Here is a 25,388-nt window from a genome sequence, read left to right as displayed (position 1 = left end):
GCTGCTGGTTGAGTCGATGCAGGACAGGCCACAAGGGTGGGGGGAGTTTTAGTATGCACTCGATGAATGGGAGCACAGGGGCAGACGGATGGACCGAATGGGGGGGCGCGGCTATTGTCAGCATGGTCTGAAGCTGCTGAGGAATTAACCTGACCCAACGCCGCGCCTACAGCGCCCGTGACCCGGGCAGTCAAACCGAGAACGACTCTGCCCCTCCCTCCACACCCCTCCCTCCACCCTCCCCCCCCAGTGGAGGAAGAGAATTGAGTTCTGCAGTTGACCTTGAATGATTTCCAATCAAAGGCCGATCCCTTGTTGTGTTTTCACTCAGAACTCAGGAGATTAGACGAGAGGACAAACGGACACGGGGAGCTTTGGAATGTTTTTCTATTACGAGTCCTGTGGGGGCTGCTTGTTACTGCTCATTCTGCTTATTCGTCGTGGGAGTAGGATGAAATCAGTCACGGTGTGTCACTGTTGTAATTCACATCCTGGTAGAGGATAATATTTCTGGAAATTTGATTGAAAAAAAGAAAAACTACATGGTGGTATTGACCAATAAGTCATCTAATTATCCGTCATTTTGGGGCTCTGGGAAATTTCACTGCTTTAAGACAGGAATTATTGAAGTAAAATCAAAATATCAATCAAGGATGGAAAAAAAAAACGATCACAGAACTTCAATATCATTGTATAAACATATATACGTATTCATCTCAATGCTTTTGTTAAAAGGTCTGTTGATTTTAATGAAATAAAAAGCTCAAATCACTGACAGTAGCACAGCATTCGCAAAAGGTAAAATACATCTCAATATTACACTTCCCGCATCCAAGCCTGAGCTCTACATCATGACACCTTATGACACATAGATATTGTTATTTGTTTATCCGAGCAGGGGAGCTGAGGACCTCGCCTGTCAAACCCTGTGTGTGTGTGTGTGTGTGTGTGTGTGTGTGTGTGTGTGTGTGTGTGTGTGTGTGTGTGTGTGTGTGTGTGTGTGTGTGTGTGTGTGTGTGTGTGTGTGTGTGTGTGTGTGTGTGTGTGTGTGTGTGTGCGAGCTGCAGTGACGGTACTTAATGCTGTGTAAACCGCAATGAAACCGCTATGAACCGCTCCCCTCCTCCTTCATTCTAAGCCCTCAAAAGTGTCCCCAGTTAATAGGGTTGTGTTAGTTAACAAGCCTGTGAAAACCCTCGTCGGCAGATTTATCGTGGCGACAGACGCACACAGGCAGGTGTTTATTTATTTCTTTTTTTATCAGGCCTCTGCGGCAGTGACAGCGGACAGCTCTGAAATTAGCAGCTCGGAGGAGAAGGCGAAGAGGCAAATAACATCGTTACACGTTGCCAGCGGTGTCTTAATCTCCAGGAATACCAATACAGGGGCCATGGTGCATGGTGCATGGTGCATGGTGCGAGACACACCCGGTTCCGCGGTCGGCTCTGCTGCAGGCCGAGGTGTGAGGTGTCACCAGGGATGCTTCTCATTATTAACAGTGCCGTCAGCTCTGGCATCGGGAGAGACGAGGGCCGCTCGGCTAAGCCGTCCATTTACAGGTCTGAGAGAGAGAGACAGCGGTTACAGATGTGGAGCAGACTGGGAGAAACAAGCCGCTGGCGGATGTGAGATGCGTTCATGTTGACTTTACTGCAAGGTTTTAGTATGGGGTTCTAAATGTGTATGATTAATTATGCAACATTTGTCAGGCAACCTCTGTGGTTGTGAGTTTCCTGTGTGTGCGTGCGTGCGTGCGTGCGTGTGTGTGTGTGTGTATTTGTTGTGTTTTTCCTCGGTTTAGCACCACAGCGCCCGGCAAATGCCTGATAGCATGAGGGTTTATGATAATCTGGTTTAGCGCTGTGTTGTTTTCTTACTCTGAAAGCTGTGATCTTTCACTGGAGTGTATGTATTGTGCTGCTTCATGAACCCATTGCTTTTTAAAGTCAATTATTCCATAGTTCTTCATGTTTTATTTGTTGTTGCCATGGAGAGGCCGGGCCGTCAGACCTCGGCGCGGTGGGCGAACCAACCCTGAACAGCGGGGGGAATAGATTGTTAATGACAGTGTTGTTGAAACCACTTTGGTGTCAGACCGACTGCCGGGTCGCAGTGGGCTCCCCTTGGGCGGAACACGAACGGAGGAGGATTTATAGAGAGAGAGCGGCTGGAGATGCCACCATCGGCAGCGCGCCATTGGAAGCAATCTCCCGGCTCAGTGTTGACCATAGCGCGACCCCCCCCCTCCCTCCGACGTGACCTTCGATCATGAGGATTTATAGGTCACAGCAGTGACACTGACGCCTCTCTCCGCCCCCCTCTCCTCCCCTCGTGTGTTTCTGCAGAAGGCATCTGCAACATGACAATGGACTCCAACTCGATGACGATGCCCATGTCCGATCCCAACCCCTGGGCAACGGCCATGAACAACCTGGGGATGCCGCCCATCGGGATCACCGGACAGCAACTCATGCCAGGTACCAACCACGCAACAACAACAAAAAACACGAAAACAGACGCCTTGGTGTCGAACGTTCATTTCAATATTTCACCGACAAAGATACTGTCTCATTATGTTAGACAGTTGTTGGATACGGGCATTCTTTTACAGTCATGTATATCCAGATGTTATTAGCTGAGAAACATAAAGATTTAGTCCAGTTGAGGGTTTTGCTGCATTTTGCTTGCCCAGTATCAAGTACAGTGTATTTGTGATTTTAGGAATTTATATCCTATGATGTTAGTTTGATGTTGTTTAGTAACATCAGAACTGCACCTTTCCTCCGTCCGATCATATAAATTTGATTTATTTTCACTGCAAGAGTTTTTCCCCCTCTGGCTATTTTCTTTTTAAGCCATAGCAAAGTGTTCTTTTAATTTATTTTTTTAATGTCAACGATTCCTCAAGAACTATTTAAAATTGGATCCATTTCCAGAGGCAGTTTGATGTGTTCTGCATCATCAACAGATCCTTTTAATTCTGTCATTCACATAAAAAAAACAGGACTAACCTGACTCGCTTCAGCCTGTAGGCTGTCTGCTACTGTGGAAGGGAATCCTCATGTGTGGCCGCATTGGCGGAGCAGCGAGTCATTTCTTTCAACTTAGAGCTGCATGTCAAGTTATGCAAGAGCAGTCGCATGTTTCCGTACATCCGCCAAAAGCCTGACACTTGCAGACTTCGTTTTCTGTGCCACTGACAACGTTTAAGTCTAAACGCCTCTCCGGAGCGAGCTGAAGCTGAACTCCTTGAGCTTTGTCCCACAAAGACAAAACCATGTATAGTTCTCCAATTTCATAGAGCATATGTCGGCTATTGTGCACACTAGAGAGCTGAGCTCAGCACTCAGTAACAAAAAGTCTATTGTCATTGCAGGCATGAAAATCCCTCACCTTTCGGGGCAATTCGCCGTTTTGAAACCAAAATAGGTGACCTACGTGAATCGTGTAGATTTGAGTTTTTGGGGGGGGGGGGGGGGGGGGTATTCATATTCAGTGTACTGCGAATAGGTGCGCGTGCCAGAAGGGAGCGCGAGATTCAGTGAACTGCGAACAGGGTGAGTGATAATAATAATAATTTTAATATTTTCTAGTATATCGAAGTTAAGTTACCCAGGAGCTTTGTTGACCTAGACTTAGCTAACGCTAGCTACAGCTTGATAAATTGAGTCATTTAACACAGCTGGAGGCCAGCTAGCTAAAGCTCCGGTGGAAAATGATTAGCTAACGCTACCGTTTTTGAGGAGGTATATTTTGAGGTGAGGGGACCGACAAGCAGAAGGTAAAGTGGTCCACCGTTCTATCAATAAGCAGACCTGCCAACCTGATGGAGCATTTTGACTTCAAAGTACGCTGGTACGATTTGTCACTCTAAACTACGCAAGAATTGGTCTAAAATTAATTTTAGACTAGTTGACCAGCACACATTATATGCAATGCAATATAATACATGATGAGTATTTAACGACTTGTCCCCTATTAGTTGTTGTCAATTCCCATCCCCCCCTCGTTGGTACGCAAAAAATGATCCCTGGGACAAAACCAGTTGAAAACCCCTGCCCTAGAGGGGTAATATCCTTCTCACCTTTTTCACCCTTGACCCGTTTTCATGCCTCTATTGGTTGAGTAGCAAATGGGAATCATCAGTTCATGGCTTTTAAAGTATTTGAATTTTCTTCTTCTTGTTGTTACCCCCTCTGGGAGCATTTTTTAAGCTCAAATTTGAGCCGCTTTACTCTGAACAGCCAGTATGACACCCATCGTCACTTATTGCTCTGCTATCTATAACATAGGGCTGAGCAGCATCCGCCCCCTCTCTGTCACTCAGGAGTTATTCTGCCATGTCCTTTCTCTCTCCTCAGTAGAAAGCCTTTCCCTAAAGCCTTTTATAAATCACTTCCCACTTCTTAGCTGAAATGCACTTTCATATTTTGTGTGTGTGTGTGTGTGTGTGTGTGTGTGTGTGTGTGTGTGTGTGTGTGTGTGTGTGTGTGTGTGTGTGTGTGTGTGTGTGTGTGTGTGTGTGTGTGTGTGTGTGTGTGTGTGAGAGAGAGACACGGAACAGTCTCACAAATACACTCCTTAAGAAATATTAAGGAAAGCACATGCTCTCACTCAGGCCCGGCACATTTTAGAGACTGTAAAGAAAAAGCTTATGTTGAGGAGAGAGCGAGAGGACACAACTGGTAAGGTAAAGACTGGCTACTGGATACACACAAGCATCCATTCACTACTGTGTATCGATGAAGTGTGGATTGAAGGTGCCAAGTCCCTCCTTTAAACTGCATCTGCAGATCGTTTTTAACTCAACCTAGCAGGAAAATAAATAGTGTAGCTAATGACATTAATGGTAGACTGTTCCATTTTTTAAGTGTGTCATTAAGCCGGTGAAACAGCATGTGACCACGCCAGAGCCCAGAAACTGGCGCGCGCACACACACACACACACAGACACACACACACACACACACACACACAGAAAAAAATACAGCAATTAGTGATGCTATTTGCTACACCTGTGTTTGGCGAGTCAAGATGTCTGCTGTAAGAAATGTCTCACAAACGTCTCTCCCATGTGTTCGGACCCAGTGCCAGCTCTGGCCTACAGTCGGTCGCCGAGCCAGGTGCTTGCAGTTTGTTGTGGAATGCCTTTGTGTAACGGAAAGGGAAAACTGAGTAAGAGACCCGCTGTTGATTTTTTTGTGAGATTGAAGAGGGCTTTTTCATCACCACCACCGCCATTTTGACTTGTCCGAGCAGGAAAAGCTCCGGTCAAGCTAATTTGACCTCTCCCGGTAAGCCGTGTCAGCAAGCACAACACCTGCAGCCTGGAACTCGCTCACACGAATGGCATCGCCCTCGGTTCTATTGTCCTCCACACCCTTTTTCATCCGGTGGCATCCCATTACAAGATGGCCCTCAGAATTGGCTTTAATTTTACTTTGAGCCTAGGCTACAGTCATAGGTAATTATTATGGCTGTCGCAATGAACGTGTTGATCTATGCGATTAATGTGGCCGAGATCAATTCGATAAAATATTTTTGTAATGTAAAACAAACCGGCGCGGCATACAGCGGAGAACTGTGCAGAGGAATTACCCCACGTGTCAAACAGAACGGGGATGAGTGGTAAACGGCAAAGGGCTAAGCTAGCCGCTAAGGTAGTTCCATCTCAACATCTAACGTTACCCTGCGTGGCACACAGTCTGCAGAGGACCACCGCTGTGTCCCTAAAAAACAGGTCTGAAAACGTCCAGGCTAAATGTGACATTGTTAGCACTTCAAACACAGCCGTCAAATGATGGAGAGTTGAGAACAAAGTGCACGAGGACAACAGGAGAGTCGCTACTTCAACAGGTTCCACCGGGTGGAATTAATTCTGCCTCCAAGATGATCAAATGTGTGTAGTTTTGTGTTTAAAATACAATTACAACAACATTGTCTAAAATGCATGCTTTCTAAACAGATTACTCATTAGAGTAATAAGAGAGATGTAGTCTCGAGAAGAAAAATAAATTGCGATTAATTTGTTATTTGCCCTAGTAACTATCCAAGTATCAGAGGCAGTAGTATCAGAGGAGATTTGGGATATGAGATCACCTGTGGCTCCGCTTGTGGATCACCTGGAACAACAGCTGGTGCTTTCCTACTTCTGCCTTCCTTTTTCCCTGCCCCCTCCCTCCCTTGCTCCCTCGCCAGCCTAACATACCCCACATCTCATTTATATCTCATTACAGCCGAGCCAGCCTCTGTAACACAGAGACACATTGCAGCACTCAGTGTTCCTCTGCTCTTCCCAGAGCTAAGCTCCTCCACACACTCGGTCCGAACCGAGTCACACTGACATGCTCCTCTGGGCTCCAACCGTGAAAATAAGTGAAGGATACTTTAACTGTTAAATGACTCTCTCTCTGTGTCTCTCGGTGTCTCTCGCTTTCATTCTCTGCGTATTCTAAAGGAATTTTAAATATGTTACTCACAGGCTTACAGTTTCCACCAATGCATTTTATTTTTACTTCACTCAAGCCTAAAAACATGTGTGTACATATATTTTAAATATAGATGTGGGAAGAGATCCAGCAGTCTCTCTTACCGCCCTCTTTTTCTCGGTCTACAACCAGCGTCTAATCGGGCCTCAGAAGCTCAAGGTTATATTTGATAAATTCCGGTTTTATAGACTACTCAGCCCTGGCTGAGATCTACTTTGTGCCAAACATGGCATCTCCTCCTCTTGTTTCTGTTGTTGCTTCTCACGGCGTTGCTGTCGGCACGGAGCTCTTCGGGCAAACGCGTTCCAGTGGTGATGTCCCACAGTCCCTTTCTGTTGTGTGGAACTTGTTCCCAGAGCCCCTTCTGCTTTCGCAGTAATCCATGTGGATTAGTTATTGATTCTCCATCGCGGCTGAACATCATCTGTGTGTGCTTCTTTGTTTCACCTCTAAACAACAGGCGACGGTGCAGCGTCACGGTCGCCATCCTCCTTCAGTGTGTTTTTTATCCCCGCGTGCTTCATGCATGTAGGTTTTTAGTGCATTTTCTCATCTCACTTTCATGCTCAATCATTATAAGAGAATGTCTGAGCCAGAGTGCTTTCATTACACATTAGAACTTTTCCTCCATTTCATCCAACGTGAGCCTGGAATGTATTTCTTTATCGCGGTCTTTCCCCGCCTCCAGCCAAGCGGATTAATCCAGACCGACAGCTGGACAAGCAGACCACTGTGGGTGGAGCCTCGCAGATCCTGCTTCACGTCTCCAATCATGACAGTTTTATTACTACGGGGGACCGGGCAGCGGTGGTGTACTTTAGAAATGTTTGCGTTAGCGAAGGATTTGGATTAAGGCATAAATTAGACTATGGCCTTAGGCATGAGTGAAGTTTGTATGTTCCTGATGGTAAATGGTGCACGCCGTGTGTAGAGGAATGCTGATGTCTCGTATGATGCAGATAGTCTGTTCCATGGTGTTAGAGGGATTCCCGCTGCTTGGCTTTCTCTCCCATTTGGTTCCTAAAGGACACACTCCTCTTCTGAGATGAGCATCTGGGGATACAGGGTGTCGTCTTTTGGACGGATTATGTTTCGCGAGTCCAACAAAAACACAACAAAGAAACCGGGCCAGAATTCAAGTCCACCGTCCCCAGAGAACAATTACTTGGGGAGAATTACAACAACTAGAAAAATGAAGTTGCAATATTTAACAAATAAATATCAAACCACGAGGAGCTAAACCCTCAAAGCGCTGAATTTAAGGGATCTCTTTCAGCCGCTGCATCGATGTGGAGCATATCTCCGGAGGAATAATGCCATGTATTGATTTCATGTTCTGCCATCTTAATAGCTGCTGCTGTCTTGTTTTTTTTTGTTATGATCATAATGTACCTTGTCTGTGTCGGTTCTAATGATCGCTGCTATTCTGTAGACTGCGTTCCCCCAGTGGAGAGATAGAATAGGAGTTATTTGGGTTTCTGCTTAATTGTTCAGTCTGACCACAGACGCTTCCTGTGGTTCTGGAAAGTGACCCAGCAGGGCTTTTCCCCTTCTGGTGGGAGAAAGTTATGGGGAATGTTCCAGGTTTCAGAAATAACAAGGCAGTTATTTATTTCTTTTCAAAATGTTTGGTTCCAAATGGATCGAGTTACCCTTTAAATGAATGTCACGAATAGCAGCATCACTGACATACCGACATCCATTCCGCAGTAATGCATAGACGGGTGAAATCTCAAAATGAGTTTCATGACATGACTGATAAGTTGAGCCCAAAACCCGATGAGGGAAATCCCAGATTCATTGTTCACTGTGAGAACGGAGCCGAAATGGGAGCAGCCGCGGGAAGAAACCACATCTGGTTTCAGCATATTGGACATGTGACAGACCCACGAGAGGGATATCCTTTTCCACGAGGGCTCACTGTATTTCCCCGTCCTCCACCGGCGCTCGCCGCGGCACACCCAGCCTCTAAGCAGAACCAGATGGAAAGCTAAAGAGTTCTTCCTCTTATATTTCTATAGAAATACAGACGCTCCCATTTGTTTGATTTGAAGAATGTGCCAGTTGTTCACGACCTTTTTGACTTGTGACGCCTCACAAGAAAGCGCTGTGTTTTGTATGTTTTATTTCACTTTGTGACGTTTGTTGTTCTAAAAGTCCTCAACACAGACTCCGTGTGGAGGTGAGTCCTGCAGAGTTCAACCAAAGGCATTTCTACTGTAATTACTATCACAGAAAAGTCAGAGCAGAAAAATTATATTTTTTATTATCTATCTTGTGACCTTTCAAATGGATCCTAACTCCAAGGTTTGACAATATTAGTAATCCCAGGCACATTCCAGTGAGACCTTGTGAAAAGTAGTATTAATGTTCTTTCAGACGTTTTCTTTTCGTCTGACCATGAACATTGCACTTATTCGTTTAACCGATAACGACACAGTGGCTTAGTGGCCACAAATTATCTTAGGCCAGTGTAATAGGTTTTTCTTCTATAATAATAATAATACATGTATAAATTCACAGGAATGAAGGGTTAGGTTTAACTTTATGTGTCTCACATTTTGATTCAAAGCTGCTACAGGCCAAAACGTGAGGAAATTGCACTTTATATTTTGGGTGGCACACAAACGCACACGCCACCGAAAGGAAAATAATGTTATCAGAATTAATTTAGATGCACATTCTTGTATGTGAAAACACACACACACACTAGAGAATATATAAGCAGGCTCCAGGGACAGACGACTGTTCCCTGAATAAACAACCACACTTTTGTTTGCTGCATCCCACTCGCCCTCATCCCTTTCCACACGGTTGCCAAAAACCCTTCCACCACTGTGCACATGCACACACAGACTAAAAGCCACAGTGGAATATATGAAAACTTAGTGTCATGCTTCATATCCAGTCATCCTAACAGAGATCCTCATGTGGATTTAAAGGTCACAAGACGCCCCAGATACGAATCGGGCTCCTCCCGTTGCCACACGTTAGCTCACCTGGATTAACATTAGGAAATACACCGGCTGACAGTCACTCCTCTGCTGACAGCATCCCCCAATCCTCGGACTGCGGGCTGTGCCCCGTTCTGCTGAAGTGCTGCACTGAAACTGTGCCAGAGGTTTTGGGCAGCTTGTGGGCGCAGCGGCTGGATATACAGTATGGCTAGGGAAAAGGAGTACAGCAGTACGTACAGAGCTATGGGAGCGGGACTTCCTGACAGTTCGTCCTCTCCGTGGCGGCTGTATTAGATTGTAGGGTAGACTCAGCTTAAGGCTGGATTTGTTATAGAGATGTGACTTTGGAGGTGTCAGATGTGGAAGACAGATTCTTGAAGGCGACAAAAGGAAGCAGGTTCTTAGATATAATACAATAAAGAATGTCTCTTATAAACAGGCAGGGTTTTTATTATTATTCCATCCTGGCGGCTGGAGAATCGTTCCCGAAAGAGGAATGAAGTCTGCTGCGTTCATATGAAGATGCAAAGAGAGCCGGAATCTATTGCAGAGATGGAGCGAGGTGGATTTCAGGCACGGGGAGGGTTCCAGGTGGCGTGTCTAGCTCGTCTCATTAGAGAATATTATGTGAGGCGTACCTCGCAGCCACCGCCTATGTCTGCTCACAAAAAGACTGCTATGAGGGACGTTTACCCTGGGAATCAGAGGGGGGGACGCCGGGGAGGGCAGGCGGGGATGACACTGATGGCCGGGAGCTTCAGAAGTGTCAGCGCTTTTTTCTCTGCACCTCCTGGTTGATGGGCAGCTCTAAATGTAATTACTTCGAACAGACCTTCAGGAACATCAGGGAGAGCGTTTGTACAATGTTCTTATAGGGGCTGACTTTGTTTGTGTTTATGTTAAAATGGCATCAGATAGATGTGCGAGGGGGGGAAGGGGACCCCGCCTCAGGTGTCTTTTGCTGTCCCTCTTCAAGGGGACAGTTTTTCTCGCTAGGTCTCTTTTTCTTTGCTTTTTCACCGCTGTGAAGAACGTCGGCTTTTAGCACCGTATTCAATTCATTCGTTCCCATTCATTGCCAGGGAAAAATGTTCCTTTCAAAAAGATTAGTTTGACATTTACATGTAAATTCATAATTTTTATTGCCAGGTGTTGAAGTTTCGGGGTTACGACTAATCTTTTTTTTTAATTTTCATTTCACTGATCAGTTTTCCAGAACCCAAAGTGACTGGTTTTGTGCGACCCAACATTCCAAAAAAAGACTCACTGCAGTCTCTTTATTTTCATTAAATTCTGATCAAATTAATGACAATAACTGTTGCTGATTGACGCAATTTCTGCAAAATGACGAATCAAATAATCCACTAATCATTTCAACTATTCTCTCAATCACTTAACAGCTAGATTCCTCCGTGCTCATTTGCAATTGTCGAGGCTCCCCTTCGTGACCCAGCGCTCGTTGTCTAAAGCTTCTCGGGCTCCGCTCTCGTTTTCCATTCATCCAGGCTGCTGCTTGAATAAATGAAACAGAAGTAATCACAGTTTGAATTCTGTGTCCAATCCTGTAGGGTCAGTTCATTCTCAGTAGATTATACCGACACCCACAGGGCTGTTGCTTCATGCGGGATGTATGAGGTATTAACCTCATTCACACCCACCTGCACTTGATTGGCTGTGAATGTAATTCAGGATTAATTTCAGATTGTTATTGATCTCTTTATAAACGCTACTTTTGGACCAGGGCCTGTCCTTTTCTTTTTTCCCCCTCAGGTTTTTATCCGCAGCCTATCACTGTGATAGTTTAGGCAACCGAGGACAGCTGATCTCTGGTGACCGCCAATGAATGACCAAGGTTTTACATTGACTGAGCCTCCTGTAGGTTTAACCATTGTCTCTCGGGTGTGCTCCCTGCAGAAGCTTGAATAAAATGGAATACCGCTAATGCTGGCCAAGTCTTCTGCCTGTGTGAAACTTTAAACTGTGACGATGGCTTTTGGGGAAATCCTCTCTAAATCTGTAGTTTTTGGCGTACCGGTTGTCTCTGACCAGTTGACTTTTTCTACAGACAATTCAAATTGGTCCCTCTCTTTGTTGCGCCTTAAAGACCTCACTTTTGTTGAAAATCCATCCTCTGCACCTTCAGGCGGCACAATTGTTAAACTTGCTTTAGTTGTTGCATCCTCTGGCTGTAGGTGGTCACATCAGCATGCCTACATACATCTGCAGGTCTAAAGTCATTACTTTACATTCCTGTGGCGCTGGCTGGCGTTCGGTCGCTCTTGTGGAGATTCAGTGTTATCCAAATGAATAGTTCCATCTCAAATGTAGACAGTGCTCTAATTTACCACAAACAGAATAATACAAATGTGTATTTGTGTCTGGGACACGACAACCAATCCATTAGAAAACTGTATAAATCCATACATTGGAAGAAGTGCCGCAGTGTGCATGTTCATCTGTGTCCACTTGCGGCATACATTGTTATGATTATGCTTCTCATTAGAATTTAGGAGGGAGGAAATGAGGGTATGTCAGTGATGAAAGGCGTCCTCCAGCTACTTTGTTCAAAGTGGATATGAAAGAGCTCTGCTCTAGCTGGAAATCCTTTAGAAGAAATGGATAATCTCCTTTATTACGGGCAGCTCTGCTACATGCTCGCTGCAGGTCCTAATGGACGAGGATAAATACGTAGACGCTCCCACCAACACACACTCCAGAGGGAACATGAGCAGCACTGCAGTCAAATTGCACCAGCCGAGCCCTGATGTAACCGGATCGCTTCCTCTGCGTGAACCCAGATGTAGTTTGCCTTGCGTTAATACACGACATATGAACTCATAAGCACGTTTTCTAATTTAGCCTCACGTACAGGGGAGCGTTGGCTCTGTGGAAAATGAGGTATTGTCCCCCCGAAGAATCCTTTCAGAGATGGTTTTACAATGTTTTCTCCTTCAATTCAGTATCGGTTGGTTTGTTTCCTCTGCCTCTTTCTTCGTAACGTGTTTGGCATTCAGCTTGGTCATTGCTCCGGCCTCCCATCATCCATCCCTCCCCCCCTCTTTGTTATCATCCACCCTGTTATCCGTCTTACTTTCCTCCTCCTCAACGGTCCGTCAATCGCCTGGCAACTACGGTCCTTCTCACCACCCGTTTCCTCTCAGTCAGATACCTGGTTAGGGCCCGATTGCGAGGTCATCAACAGACACAAAGTTTCCATTACATGTTCCTTTTTAATGTGTTCGGCAGGCGTGTTCGATTTGTGTTTTCGCTTGCTTAATCTGGCCTCTTTTCCTCAGTTTATCAGCCCAGCGTTCACACCCTTCCCGGCTTCTTTTTCTGGGTGTTTTTTATAATGTGCATATTTCATAACTGTCCTTCACTGGGTGTGATCTAATTCATCCCTTTTTTCTCTTGCAGTAGATTCAGGAAACTCTGTTCCGAGGAAATTCATTAAGGTTCATTACGTTATTCCATCATTGGATTTATTGCAAACACTAGTGGACACCACGTAATGTTTGTTGGTGTTGATTTCTGTGCAAATCAGTACACTATAATATTCCGTTCTGTCTAAAACCTTCTGAGAGGTGTTAATTCAACTGGATGTTTGGTATTAGGTCAAAGTTGGCAGTGAGATGCACTGGCCTGCATTTTATTGAGAGCCGTTCCCAGACCTTTTGCCATTATGAGGGGATAGAATATTAAGAGACACACGTGTTTATTTAAACAAGGCATTACCCTGATTTCATCTCTCGCAGACATCAACTTCTGGTCCCCGTTAATTCCCCAACATGCCTGCTGTATTCCAGTGTGCACATATCATTTCTAGTGAAGGATTTGTTCTGCAGAGCAGTGCTCCTGCGTAAACATTTACACACCCCGCGGCGTAATTGTCAACTACAAATCCTCTGCAGGTGATGCTGGGGCACATACTGGAGGGCAGCTTCATTTCCATTTCAAAAAGCTCCCCACTGGGAAGCGTGTGAACATAAAAGCACACGTGGTGGCTACGGATGCCCGTTTTTGTGTGTGGCTTTTTCCCGGGTGTCTGTGTATAACAATCCGGCGAATAAAGCCTCTCTGTTCCGTAGTTTTTCAGGGATCCAACTTGTCTATACGGTCAATATTCAAGCAGCAGGAAGTGACTAAGTGAAAAGTTCTTCAAGTACGATGATTTATTCATGAATGGCTGTGTGTTCTATTATGAGGAGGCTGCTCGTGTGTCACTGGTGTTTACAGAAGAATCCCTCCTCGGATTAAGTACACAACTTAATAGACTTAGCACGCAGACCGAGGGTTTTCTATCTCCGTTTGAATCTTACTGTGTTGGTGTTGTCTTCTCTCCAAATGTCCCTTCTGCTTACACAGAGTTTGATCCCAGCCTCGGCATGATGGCTGGAATTAACCCCCTGAATCCCATGATGCCCGGCCTCGGTATGGGGCCCCCGCCGCTCTCCCAGGACGTGCCCGTTATCAAGGAGATCATCCACTGCAAGAGCTGCACCCTGTTCCCCCCCAACCCAAGTAAGTCCTAATATTATGCCCATCGCGCACCTTCTGCACCCAACGATACTCTTCGCCCCCTGAAAGAAAGAATCCCACCACAATAAAAAGTCTTATTAAAATAAACGCAAAAATATACGCTGTGCTTTAGTAGAATACTCCCAAAACCAACACTAACCAGAAAGAAATATTGTCAAAAAATGTACAGATCTTCTTCTAAAAAAAAAAAAAAAAAAAAAACTAAGCTCAAGTGAAAAGATGAGTGAAGTTATGGCAGATGTCAGCATGCAATATCTGTGAAGACATGATAATATGCTTTTTGTTTCATATGTCATTAGTATATTAAAATGTTATTGTTTTGTTGTTCATCTGCGTTGTTGCTCTATATATTTCTTCCCCCCTCCTCCTGCCAAGCAATTAACCTCTTCATCATGAAGTGTCTTGTACATCCACACAACAAACGTTCAGGGCAAGTCACTTTGTGTAACCCGTCTCCATGTGTGCTGCACAAGCTGTTGTTTGTATTAATCTCCTCTCCACGTTCCAATTATACAGAGTTAGAAAACAAATAGTGGGGGGTGCTTTTGATTGATCCCACCTTTTGCTTTTTCAGATTTCCTGCTAGAAAAGTTTCTGCCTGGGGACTTTATTCAAACAAGTCTTACAAGTCATCTTCAAGGTGAACTAAAAAAAAAAAAAAAAAAGCTCCCAGACGCAGTCGCATTTGGGAGTTTACCATCTTTTCACTAAACAAAACACGCATTGCATTCTTCTTTTTGTTTTGTTTATCACATACATAAACCACTTTTTCAGATGTGCTTGCATGTATGTGGTGTGCGCTACGGCTCATTATAAATTATCCCAGTTCAGAGGGATCAGCTAAAGTTTAACTTCACCTGGGAACATATTTCTAAATATACAGGGTGAAAAATCATGCAGGCGGTTCCTTGGCCACTGCGAGCTGCTTTCGGCGCCTTGAACCGATATCCCAGGCAAGGCGCCGGTATCCAGGTAACAGGGTTTTGCATATGGTGTCCATCACGACTAGTCATTACCCTCCAGCTGGACACGCTTGACCTGACGCCACGTACGGCGTCGCCCCTCGCTGACCTGTCGCTGAGACGCTACGCCCCCCCAAGTGCGCATCCTCATCAAGCTTCTCTTCTGCATCCTCCGCCCTTTAGAGCCCTTTCCGTTGCATCTTAACCCGTCTTTCACCATCTCCGTCGACGCCGCATGGCTCTCCTCCAATCTAGTGCTAAAGGTGGTACTCTGGCTTTTTATCTACGTGGTTTGAAGGCTTGTCTCAACACTTGAGTCTAATTGGGCGTCAAACTCGCATCGTCTGTCTCTTACGCTTTCCAACTCCTCAATGCCGTCTGATGAGTAATAATTATCTTTAAGGAAGGATGAAAAATAATCTTTTGAGCTTTGATGATAGTGGCAGTGTGTCCCCTGTGTTGTTTATGCACACAAACACAACAGTACAACAGTAGTTGCCACTGGAAAAAGAAAGAATGACATTAATAATAAGAAACTTAAACACTTAATGGAAAGCTGACCCTCTAGAATAGATAGGGCAGTGACAGTTGGTTGCTATTTGTCATTTTTGCACAATATGCCGTCGATGATGTTGGTTCCTCTGTGTGATAAATCTTCTCTTTGTTCACGTGTGCCGTGAATGGACTAAACATGTTTAGTCAAGGGTTTGTAAATGTGGTTCATCGTCTGAATAACAGCCCTTGGAGGGTTGGAGCCTCCTCCCCGTGGCAGCCCCTCGGACTATAAAAGGCTGTTTAGCCGGTCTGGCTGATGGATGGTGATGACCCGTGTCGGTGAAGCACAGCAGTCGGTGGCCGGCTTGAGGGACGGGGCTGGACGGAGAGTCCCTCCTTGTGTTTGCATTAGAGCAGCCCTCCTGTTTATAGAAAGCAACGTAGCTGAATAAAAGCACATCAACCAGCTTATTAGTAAGCCCGGGATTCGTAATGGCCCACAATGCAGTCCGGTAGAAAAGTCTTTGTCTATTATATATATATATATTAATTATTTAAGTTAAATAAGTTAAACAAAATACTCATATTTGTAATATGATATAAGTTTTGAAACTTTCCCCTCTGGGTTCTTATCTTATTGGTAATTGTCGACCTCGAAGGATCTCAAAATTACGCAAAAGGGACACACGTATTGAGTTAGAATTTGGACCAAACAAATACTTTTTTAACTATTAGGCAGTAGCTCCCTTGTGTTAAGGTTTCCACATTGGATCCTGCTAAAGCTGCTCCCTCCGTCCTCTCCGTGTCTTTCTCTGCATTTTGAAACAGGTGAACCTGATGCACTCGGTTCACAGATGTTCTCAATATATTGTATGATAATACATATTCATTGCAATTCAACCAGGAGATGATGAATAGTTCATATGAATCTTAATATAATATATATATATATATATATATATATATATATATATATATATATAATTATATAAAAAATATATATTTCTGCCCCGCTTATTATCTCAATGTTTTGCATTCCTAGTCACATTAAAAAGAGAGGCAGAGGGAGGTCTATGCAGCTTTGTGTGCGTGTGTGTGTGTGTGTGTGTGTGTGTGTGTGTGTGGCAGAGGCGGGGAATGTTAAAAGAAAAGGACAGTGCTGGCTTGGGCTCAGTTGCAGCTCTTCAGAGGACTGCATGTGAGTACAAGGAGCTCTGGCAGCAGGGGGATTGGGAGCAGATAAATATTTGTAACCAGGAAAGATTTCAGTTTTCACTGCGCGGCGGGCCGTAAATATCATCCTTCTTTGTAAAATATGGATTCTTGACTGGTTGGATGATTAATTGTCGTAGTATTACGATGCTTCATAAAAGCGTGGCTCAATGCAGTTGTCCTCTCAGATGGCTGAGCCCTTGACTCCGTCATGTGGAACGAGACGAGCCGCCCTGCCAAGAAAACCTTCTTTCAGCTCGCATTATGATCTTGTTGTTTCTTTCAAGTTTAGGATCCAGTCTTCATGAATTTGAATCCCGAATATGTAGTGTATGCTTTTCCTCACATCTGAGTTAGAAGGCCAGATGTGAACGTGCCGAGGGCCGTAAGGGGTTTCCGAACGTATAAACTGCTCCACTTGGATTGTGTTACTAACTGACAGCGAGAGGGATGAAACGCCTGTATTGCCGCACCACAACGACGCTCAGTCTCAAAATCCTTTTGATCGCGCCTATAAGAGAGCGCGAAATATCCGGATGAATCCACATGCTGCTTATCAGCGAGGCCCTCGTGAAACACCTCTGGTATCCAACCCAGTTCTTGCCGGGGTATCGATATCTACAAAGGGTGGGAGCGTTGGTAACGCTGATTGCGAGGCCTTTATAGCAGACCTTGAGAGATCCAGCATCCTCAGCGTTCCCCTGATTAGCTTGTTCCCTCCTCCGTGGACCCCGCTAATCACATTCATCATGGATGAGAAAGCTGATCTATTGGCGATTAAATCAGTCGACACTCATCTGTGTTGAATAAGTGATTTGTGCAATGCAGGGGACCTTTCACATGAGAGGATTTGCAATCACTTTATGACCAAAAGGATTTCATTTTCATGCATGGAATGGTTTTGATATTAACATTTATCTAACAAAAAACGGTCCCAGCATGTTGCTCAAAGTTATCATTATTCACGCATTAGGCGCTATCATTTTTTAGGTCATAAGTGCTATGTTTAAAATATGATTTAATTGAATTTTGAAGCGCCAGGCTCCAAAATGTTGCATGTTTTTCAAGGACTTTAATTGTATTATAGTTGGATTGCTTTCGTCTTTTCTATATTGTTGTGTGGCTCTTTTCTTCTCTGCAATAATACGGAGTTAGACCCCAAAGACCCATCTGGGATTCATTTTGTTTTTTTAAGCCCTATTATTGAAATGCCACTTTCCCCTCTTCAGAATCTCTCCTTAAATATGTTGATTGATCTTTGAGGGTTTTTTTGAGAAGTTTTATGCATGTTTAATTTATGTATGCACCTGGTGGGCGGTCTGTGCGATATAAACACCCAGGTTTTTGTTATTTATTGGAGTCGCTGCTATTCAAATGTTGGCATTAAAAGTAAGAATATATTTCAAGAAAGCATCTGGTGCTTGTTTTGACGTTTCTCTGTTCAGAGAGCATAATGTTGTTTAGATTTTCTTTTGAATGCACATACGAGCGCACCCATTTATTTTTTGATTTAAAAACAGAAGAGAAAATAATACATCTTCGTGTCTCCCAAAAATGATTTCCAGCAGCGATCAGTTATGTTCTCGCCATTGGACATTTCGCCTCAATATTCTCAATAAGCATAATTCCAACGAAAAATCAAGCGTCTTGCGACGGCTGAATTATTCCTCAAGTTGTTTGTATTACAGCTGTATCATCTCCACATAAATGCAAGTGCACACACTTCCATCATTCAAATTATTGTTTTTCAGCCATGTCTTAATATTTAACCCGACGGACGAATCCCTGTTTTTAATCTCCTCTGCTCCGCCACTTTTGAACAGACCTTCCACCTCCTGCCACAAGGGACCGCCCCCCAGGATGTAAGACTGTGTTTGTCGGCGGTCTGCCCGAGAACGCCACAGAGCAGCTCATCATGGAGGTCTTCGGGCAGTGTGGCGATATCACCGCCATACGCAAAAGCAAGAAAAACTTCTGCCATATCAGATTTGCCGAAGAGTTCACCGTGGACAAGGCTCTCTTTCTGTCGGGTAAGCCGCCGCGCGTCTGAAGCCTCGTTCCGTAAATGCTTATTGTCGTGATGCTTTATTGTGTTTGTGTCAGTAGGTCCGTGGAAGGAAAACTCGCACAGACACATTTTACTTGTCAAAAGAAAAATTGCTTCACGAAAAAGTGAGAGCTCCCAAGGTGCAGGAATGACACGGCTCTCAATGCTGAGACAAGTTATTATCTGCACCCTTAATTCACATTGACGTTCTGAGTACATCTGGGATGAATTGAAACATCTGTATTATTTACAACTGTCGGCCATCCCAAACAAACACACAAAACTTATTTTGGGGTAACATAATTACAGCTAGTAGCCAGGATCATTAAATTATTCAAGATAATCTGGAATGAGAAACACGCATAGCCAGTAGATTCATCCTCTTCGTCTTTGAAACTGTATTGGGGTTCCTACGGGAAAGGACAGCTGGGAGACAGAGGTTGGGATTAATAATGGTCGACCACTAGAAACCCAAACGACAGGAGATAAAAGTGAGCGTTAACTCCAAAAAAGAATAGCACTCTAATAACCATGTGACACCAGCTTATGGTTTCTTATCTTATCTTCATTTTCACAGCTGCTTCTACGGCCCAGACGTCTTAAATCTCTCTGTGCCGCGGCCGTATATTCTTGCTTTGAAAAACCCATTTAACCTGGAAGCCAGTTCAGTAGTATTCCAGCGTTATTAAGCCGCGGCGTCTGTGTGTGTTTGTGTGGGAACTAGTTTGAATGAGGGGTCCTGTGATTTAGCCTTGTTCTTTTTCCCACAGTGAGACGAGGTAGCAGAGTTCCATATATCAGCCAGATGACAGAGCTGTGTAGTATTCCCATAAATAATACCCCCCCCACAACACACAACACATTCACTGTGCTAACACAATACCCAGCAATGACACAAACTCCGGGGGCTGTGAGCGCACAGAGATCTCCTCCATATGAAATATTGAAGTAGTGGTATATTGGGAGCCAGAAGCAGGGAGAGCGGCCTGAAGTAGAAACCCCCAAACTCCCACTTATTTATTTTCCTGTTTGCAATGGCATCTATCAAGCCCCCCACCCTCCTGCCCCACCCCCACATAAGTGCGCTGTGCCTCACAGTGAATCACACTGGGCATCATTACCCTGTCCTGCAAACACACACACACACACAGGCACATAGGTACCAAAACACTCAAACTCGACACGCCCTCTGATCATTTTAACCAATTAAATCACTAAATGGCCATGATTTCCCTTCTGATCCGCAACCAGCCATTAGTGAGGACTCAGTTTGAGAATACAGGGGGAAATGGTGGGGGGGTTATGAAGGGATATTGTGGTCTCCTAAGTGAGGTAATTGGCCTCTCTTGTGTATTGACCAAAAGGATGCAGTCCCATCTGGTCAAAGGAAGGGTTTCAACTAGCAAAGTAGATATGACAAGGGTATAAAAGGGAAATAAGAAACCAGGGAGACCCAGATAGAGAGCTTGCTCAGGGGTTTCTCTGTTAAATGTTGAGTAGTCTAATTACGTTTTGTGGACGGGGATGCAAAGGGACTCTCAACTGGACCAGAAAGAAAACCTTCAGCATAAAGACTAAAGCTCATCTCTGTAAATTCTGCTCTTCTGTTGCTATTCAGTTAACTCAAAATCCGCGCCTCAGGGCTTTTTTTTCTGTGTCCTTTGCATAAAACATATTTTTAGTACTCATATTTTAACGCTACTCTTGTTTTGTTTTTTATTCTTAAGCAGTCGAGAGATCTAAGACTTACAGATTACCATATAGAATATTTTAAAAAGTGACCGCCAGGTGCAAATGGGAAGTGTGACGTTGACAGCTGTCTAAAGTTGGAGGCACTGGGGCGTTGCGTTGGTCTTAAGGTGAAATTCACGTAAGCGTGACTGCCTCAGTCTGAGTGTGACGAGGGGTCTTTATCACGCGTCACCCTTCTTTCTTTCTTTCTTTATTGTTTCCCTCCACATGTTCACAATGACAATGCCAACATGTGACTGCTAAGCGGCGATCATGGTTGCCCTTTTCACCTTTTGAGTTTCGGGTGTTCATATGCTAGAAATCCATCAAGTCAGTGGCTCACCAAAGTCATTAGGACACATCCTCTAGGGACCTTGACTGTTTACACAAAATGTCCAGAAAAGAACGAGGACAAATTATGCACTTGCAAAACGCTCAGCACAGTGAATAAATGACATCAATCTGCCTCGGCAAACAGATGACTTTATTTTAATTGGTGAGTTCCCCGCTGTCCCATCTGCTTCTCCCATATCTCGCCTCTCATAGGTTACCGTATACGCCTGGGCTCCAGCACAGACAAAAAGGACACGGGCCGCCTCCACGTGGACTTCGCCCAGGCCAGAGACGACCTCTACGAGTGGGAGTGTCGCCAGCGAATGTTTGCCAGGGAGGAGCGGCACCGGCGCAAGATAGAGGAGGATCTTCTCCGGCCACCCTCCCCTCCTCCCATCGTCCACTACTCGGAGCACGAGTGCAGCCAGCTGGGAGACAAGATCAAAGGTTGGCAAAAAATATAAAGCACATACGGTGAAATATGCATGTTGTCTGATGGCACAAACACAACAAACACTGCTCCGTACTGAAGCAAAACCCTCGGCGCGCAGAATTTTCTTTAATCAACTGAACCGCATTTACATACACAGGCCTCATTTTCACATCTTTAATGAGCAATCCAAACTAAATGAGGCTCCACTCACGACACCATCATTATGCCACAAAACACCAACCGACAGGGGACGGAGTGAGGTAAAAGAGCAGTCCTGTGCTCGTCCACTTGTGCACTTGAGAGCAACGGTATTACAGGAAGGGTCCGAAACTGCAGCTAGTTACGCAGGACCTCTCTCATGTTCTAACGAACTCAGGGAGTTTGTTTTCAGACGATGCTTCTCCGAGGCTGTTTAACACGGTGTATCGGTTTACTGTTCCCTCGGCACATGCTCCTCTCTCTCCTCTCTGTTCTCTGCCAGTCCTCTCCACTTTCTCGTATCGGCTCTTGTTTCCCCGCTCTACTCAGCTTTCCCTCCAGTTCCACTAACAAGCGACGGCTCTTCCAGGTCTCAGACACAGTTGCCCGATAGCAGAGCGTCAGTGACTGTGCCTCTCTATCATCTGCCTGTGTCGCTTTCAGCTCTACTTTCCCCGGCTCCGATGCAAAGAATGGCTGTGTTGTTTTAGCCAAGGGTTTGTTTCTGAAGTCTCGGCCACTGCTGTTAAAGCACACGTCCCCACTATTTACAGATTTCGATTGACTTTCTCCTGAGTTGTCCACCCAGTAGGAGTAGATGGTTTAGCCCCTTTTCGGTGACATCAAACTCACAGCAGCACTTTCTTTGACGAGGACCACCTCTTTTTGCTCCCCTCGGGGATCATTGGGTGCTGTGAAGCTCCTTGTTACCGAACATATGCCAGTCTACACAGTGCACACTTCTCTTTTTTCCTTTTATCCAACACCACAGATATTTTTCTGTTCTCCTGGCCTTGTTTGCCGCGGGGGGGTGGGTTCTAAATAAAAAGTGCTGGCTACTTTCTCCTAATTTAAATAGTCTTAAATTAACAGCCATATCTCACATGGAATGTATGTGTATACTGAGACCATGTTTCCCTTCTTTGACCTCACCACCCGTTTATTTTTTCCCCGTATTCTGCGTGCTAAGACTGGATATTACTTCATGATTTTTGCTCCCCTGCATCGTCTGACTCTTCCTTTCTCTGTGTCCTCGCCTCCCGGCAAGACGACGGGAAGTTTCCTGAGGCGGTGCGCGTCCTCCTGACCTGGCTGGAACGAGGTGAAGTCAACCGCAGGAACGCCAACAACTTCTACTCCATGATCCAGTCCTCCAACGGCCACATCCGCAGGCTGACGGGCGAGAAGAGTCAGCACGAGAAGGAGGTGGAGGAGGCCAAAGAGAAGTTCAAGACCGCTCTGGCCGGCATAGTTGGCCAATGTGAGTCTTCTGTTCTCAATCACACACACACGTATAATACATTGTAAAGTGTACAACAGTGGTTTTGTACAATGACCAAAGCAAGGGAGTACTACTAAGTCCTTATGGTACCACCTACTGTGCAGTATAGAAGTACAAGAAGTGGATAACAATGAGTCCATTCCATGCTTAACCCAGTTTCTGGCTCAGTGTAGGTTTTCCTATCATAGGAACACATACGATGAACATATTGTATGTAAGACATTTTGTGCCAGAAGGTCCGAAGGCAGCAAATAAGTAAGTATAATATTACTATGCACACTGGATATGAAGGTTATTGAGTTTTAAAGGTAAGTTGTGTTACTTTCCTACAAGTGCTGTTCTGTCACTCTAAATTCATTCAGCGAGATCCAAATAGTTTTACTAAATTCACACTTGTGACTGTAAAGGAATATTGTTCATGTTTCCTTCAGATGAAAGTAGTAAGTGGTCCATCACATCGCTCGTTTCCATTGATGAAGCATATGAAAGCACACTGCTCCCACACACAGTAGTGTCAGGCTGCTAGGTTACAACCGCATGCATCTTAAATAGAATGTAAACAACCGTCGACACAAAGAGTTCTCAGGTTTTGTTCACTAGGGAAATAAGATGGGTAGAAGACATGTCATGGGGAGTTAGGGTTAGGGTTTGTTTTGTCTTAACCGCCTCTGTCATTTCTGTTTATGCAAACTCTTAATTCATTACCTTCCTCTTGGGGCGTTGCTGGTCATTTTAACCAGATGACATCGGCCTTCTGAGTTTTACTTGGGAACAACTCTGTATCCATACAAAACATATTCTGTCTGCTACTCTTTCAATTGACATCCACATTTAGTCTGTCTCAGATGGAGTTTATAATCCTTAAAGGTCGATTCAACCAACTCGCACAATAGACACATAGTCATTTAAGCCGTGTGGTGTCTCGGCATTCAGATAGTTTTCTTTTTATGTGCCCCAGTTTAGAGATATTGGCTTCTCAATCTTCTGCTGCTTCACAAATACAATGGAGCGGTCCAAAGAATTTCATTTGCGGCGCTCAAAGCATTGAGGAAAAATACCCGTGACTCTAAAGTATCTTTCCCTTCCGGAAACAAAGTCCCCTTTTCTAAAGGTAATCCTTCGGACTCTACTCTAAGGAGTTGCTATTCGAGCTGCTGTGTTGCATATATGGTTTGTCTGTCCGCACCCTTTCCTCTCTTCTCTGCCTTCACCATCGATCTTGCTCCATCAAATTACAGAGTACAGGGAAGATGCTATTGATCCCTCCACTGTTCTCAGTCTCTCTCTCGCTGTCGCTCTGTCCCGTCCCGCCCCCCCCCCCCCCGCAATCACACACACACACGCTGCCAGTCGTATTGACAGACCGCACCCCAACACCCCCGTGTACGGTAGGAGCTTTGGGATACACAGACCACCCATATGACAAAGGATGACCATGGCTGTATCAATACATTGCTGCAAAGATCCAATCAGACACAGACTCTGCAGATCCAGAGCAGCTGTCATCGTACAAATCACACGTAGCAATAATGGAAACCTCCGACTTAAAGGAGTGGTTGTAATGAGAATCTCCGACCCAAAGGAGCTCGCTCTGCTCGACCTTCCTGCGGTCATGTCTTCACTGAAGGATTAACTGGCCCCGCTTGAAGCTAACAGAAATCTGCTTGGGGAAAGCCATTGAGGAACACTAGGCTCCTGTAATACGTTTGGAAGTGTCCTCGGGTAAGATTCTTAACAGCCCTCTTCTGTAGTGGAGCTGCACCGTGGTCAACAGAGGCACGCGTGTAGTAGGTTATTTTTGTCATCTGCCAGTTGCTTAGCGAAAAGTCCCCCGTTGATCAAGTGTTTAACGAGACACTCTGTGTGCAGCCATGCTAACCGTCCTGTGAGCCTGTAATAAATACAGCAAGTCTTTGTCAACATGCTGCTGTTTAGCAAGTTTGACTCTCAGCTTTGCAACACAAAGTACAACCGAGGCTTGTAGGAATGTCATTGGTTTTGCAGATATTTGGTGATGCAACAAAGTATTTGATGAACGTCATGGTGGTTTTAAAAGAGAAATCCAGAGATTATAATGATTCGGGTCACGAATACTCGTTCTAAGGACATGAATAGCTCCAGGGAATTTTCAATCAACCCTCTCCTTAGTCACCAAGACATTTTGATGACCACAATTGTTAACTTGTTTGCAAAAAGTCAGTGTAGAGCAACGCCACAGCCCAATAAATATAAAGTGAGTATTAGGCACAGCTGCAGTGTCACTGCACTTTAAATACTTGAACATTTTAAATATGTTTGCAAAATGTACGGTTCACTGAAGTTGTTTAAGTTTCTCGTGTGGGAAATATCAGACCGGGCTTCAATGAGATGATGCACTTGCATCAGCTGGTAAGTGGATCACACGCTTGCACACACACATAACACACACACACACACACAGTGCTTGACGTCCCTAGTTGACCACACTTTCTCACTCCTCTGCTCCTTCCCACCTGCCCTGTGTCTTTCTTTCTCTCTCTCTGTCTCTGGATGGTTTCTGGTCCTTCCCTGGATCCCGCCACAGTTGAGCAGATTGTGTCTGTATTCCAAGCTGCTTCCAAACAAAAGGCATGGGACCATTTCTCCAAAGCTCAGCGCAAGAACCTGGACATGTGGCGCAAACAAGCAGAGGTTAGTACACTTTGATTTCAATCTGTGGTTCACCTGATTTA

General features: G+C 44.9%; 1 protein-coding gene across 10 annotated transcripts in view; it reads left to right on the top strand.

Annotated features, from left to right (window-relative positions):
- The window catches only part of enox2 (ecto-NOX disulfide-thiol exchanger 2), a 123,527-nt gene that overhangs the window by 80,340 nt on the left and 17,799 nt on the right, over nt 1-25,388 (top strand). For 6 of the 10 annotated variants that reach the window (XM_040174007.2, XM_040174006.2, XM_078100724.1 and 3 more), the window contains 7 exons: nt 2,346-2,477; nt 13,811-13,966; nt 14,559-14,624; nt 18,477-18,683; nt 20,978-21,211; nt 22,444-22,656; nt 25,241-25,347. In XM_040174007.2, the coding sequence (XP_040029941.1) occupies nt 2,346-2,477; nt 13,811-13,966; nt 14,559-14,624; nt 18,477-18,683; nt 20,978-21,211; nt 22,444-22,656; nt 25,241-25,347 (1,115 nt within the window). The remainder of the gene's footprint in view (nt 1-2,345; nt 2,478-13,810; nt 13,967-14,558; nt 14,625-18,476; nt 18,684-20,977; nt 21,212-22,443; nt 22,657-25,240; nt 25,348-25,388) is intronic. The other 4 variants (XM_078100718.1, XM_040174008.2, XM_078100720.1 and 1 more) reach the window with 1 other exon arrangement.

Source organism: Gasterosteus aculeatus, chromosome 4, assembly GCF_964276395.1.
Source record: "Gasterosteus aculeatus chromosome 4, fGasAcu3.hap1.1, whole genome shotgun sequence".
In the NCBI taxonomy this organism is placed as follows: Eukaryota; Metazoa; Chordata; class Actinopteri; order Perciformes; family Gasterosteidae; genus Gasterosteus; species Gasterosteus aculeatus.
The sequence above is the reverse complement of the archived record's forward strand: the minus strand, read 5'-3'. Positions and strand labels throughout refer to the sequence as shown.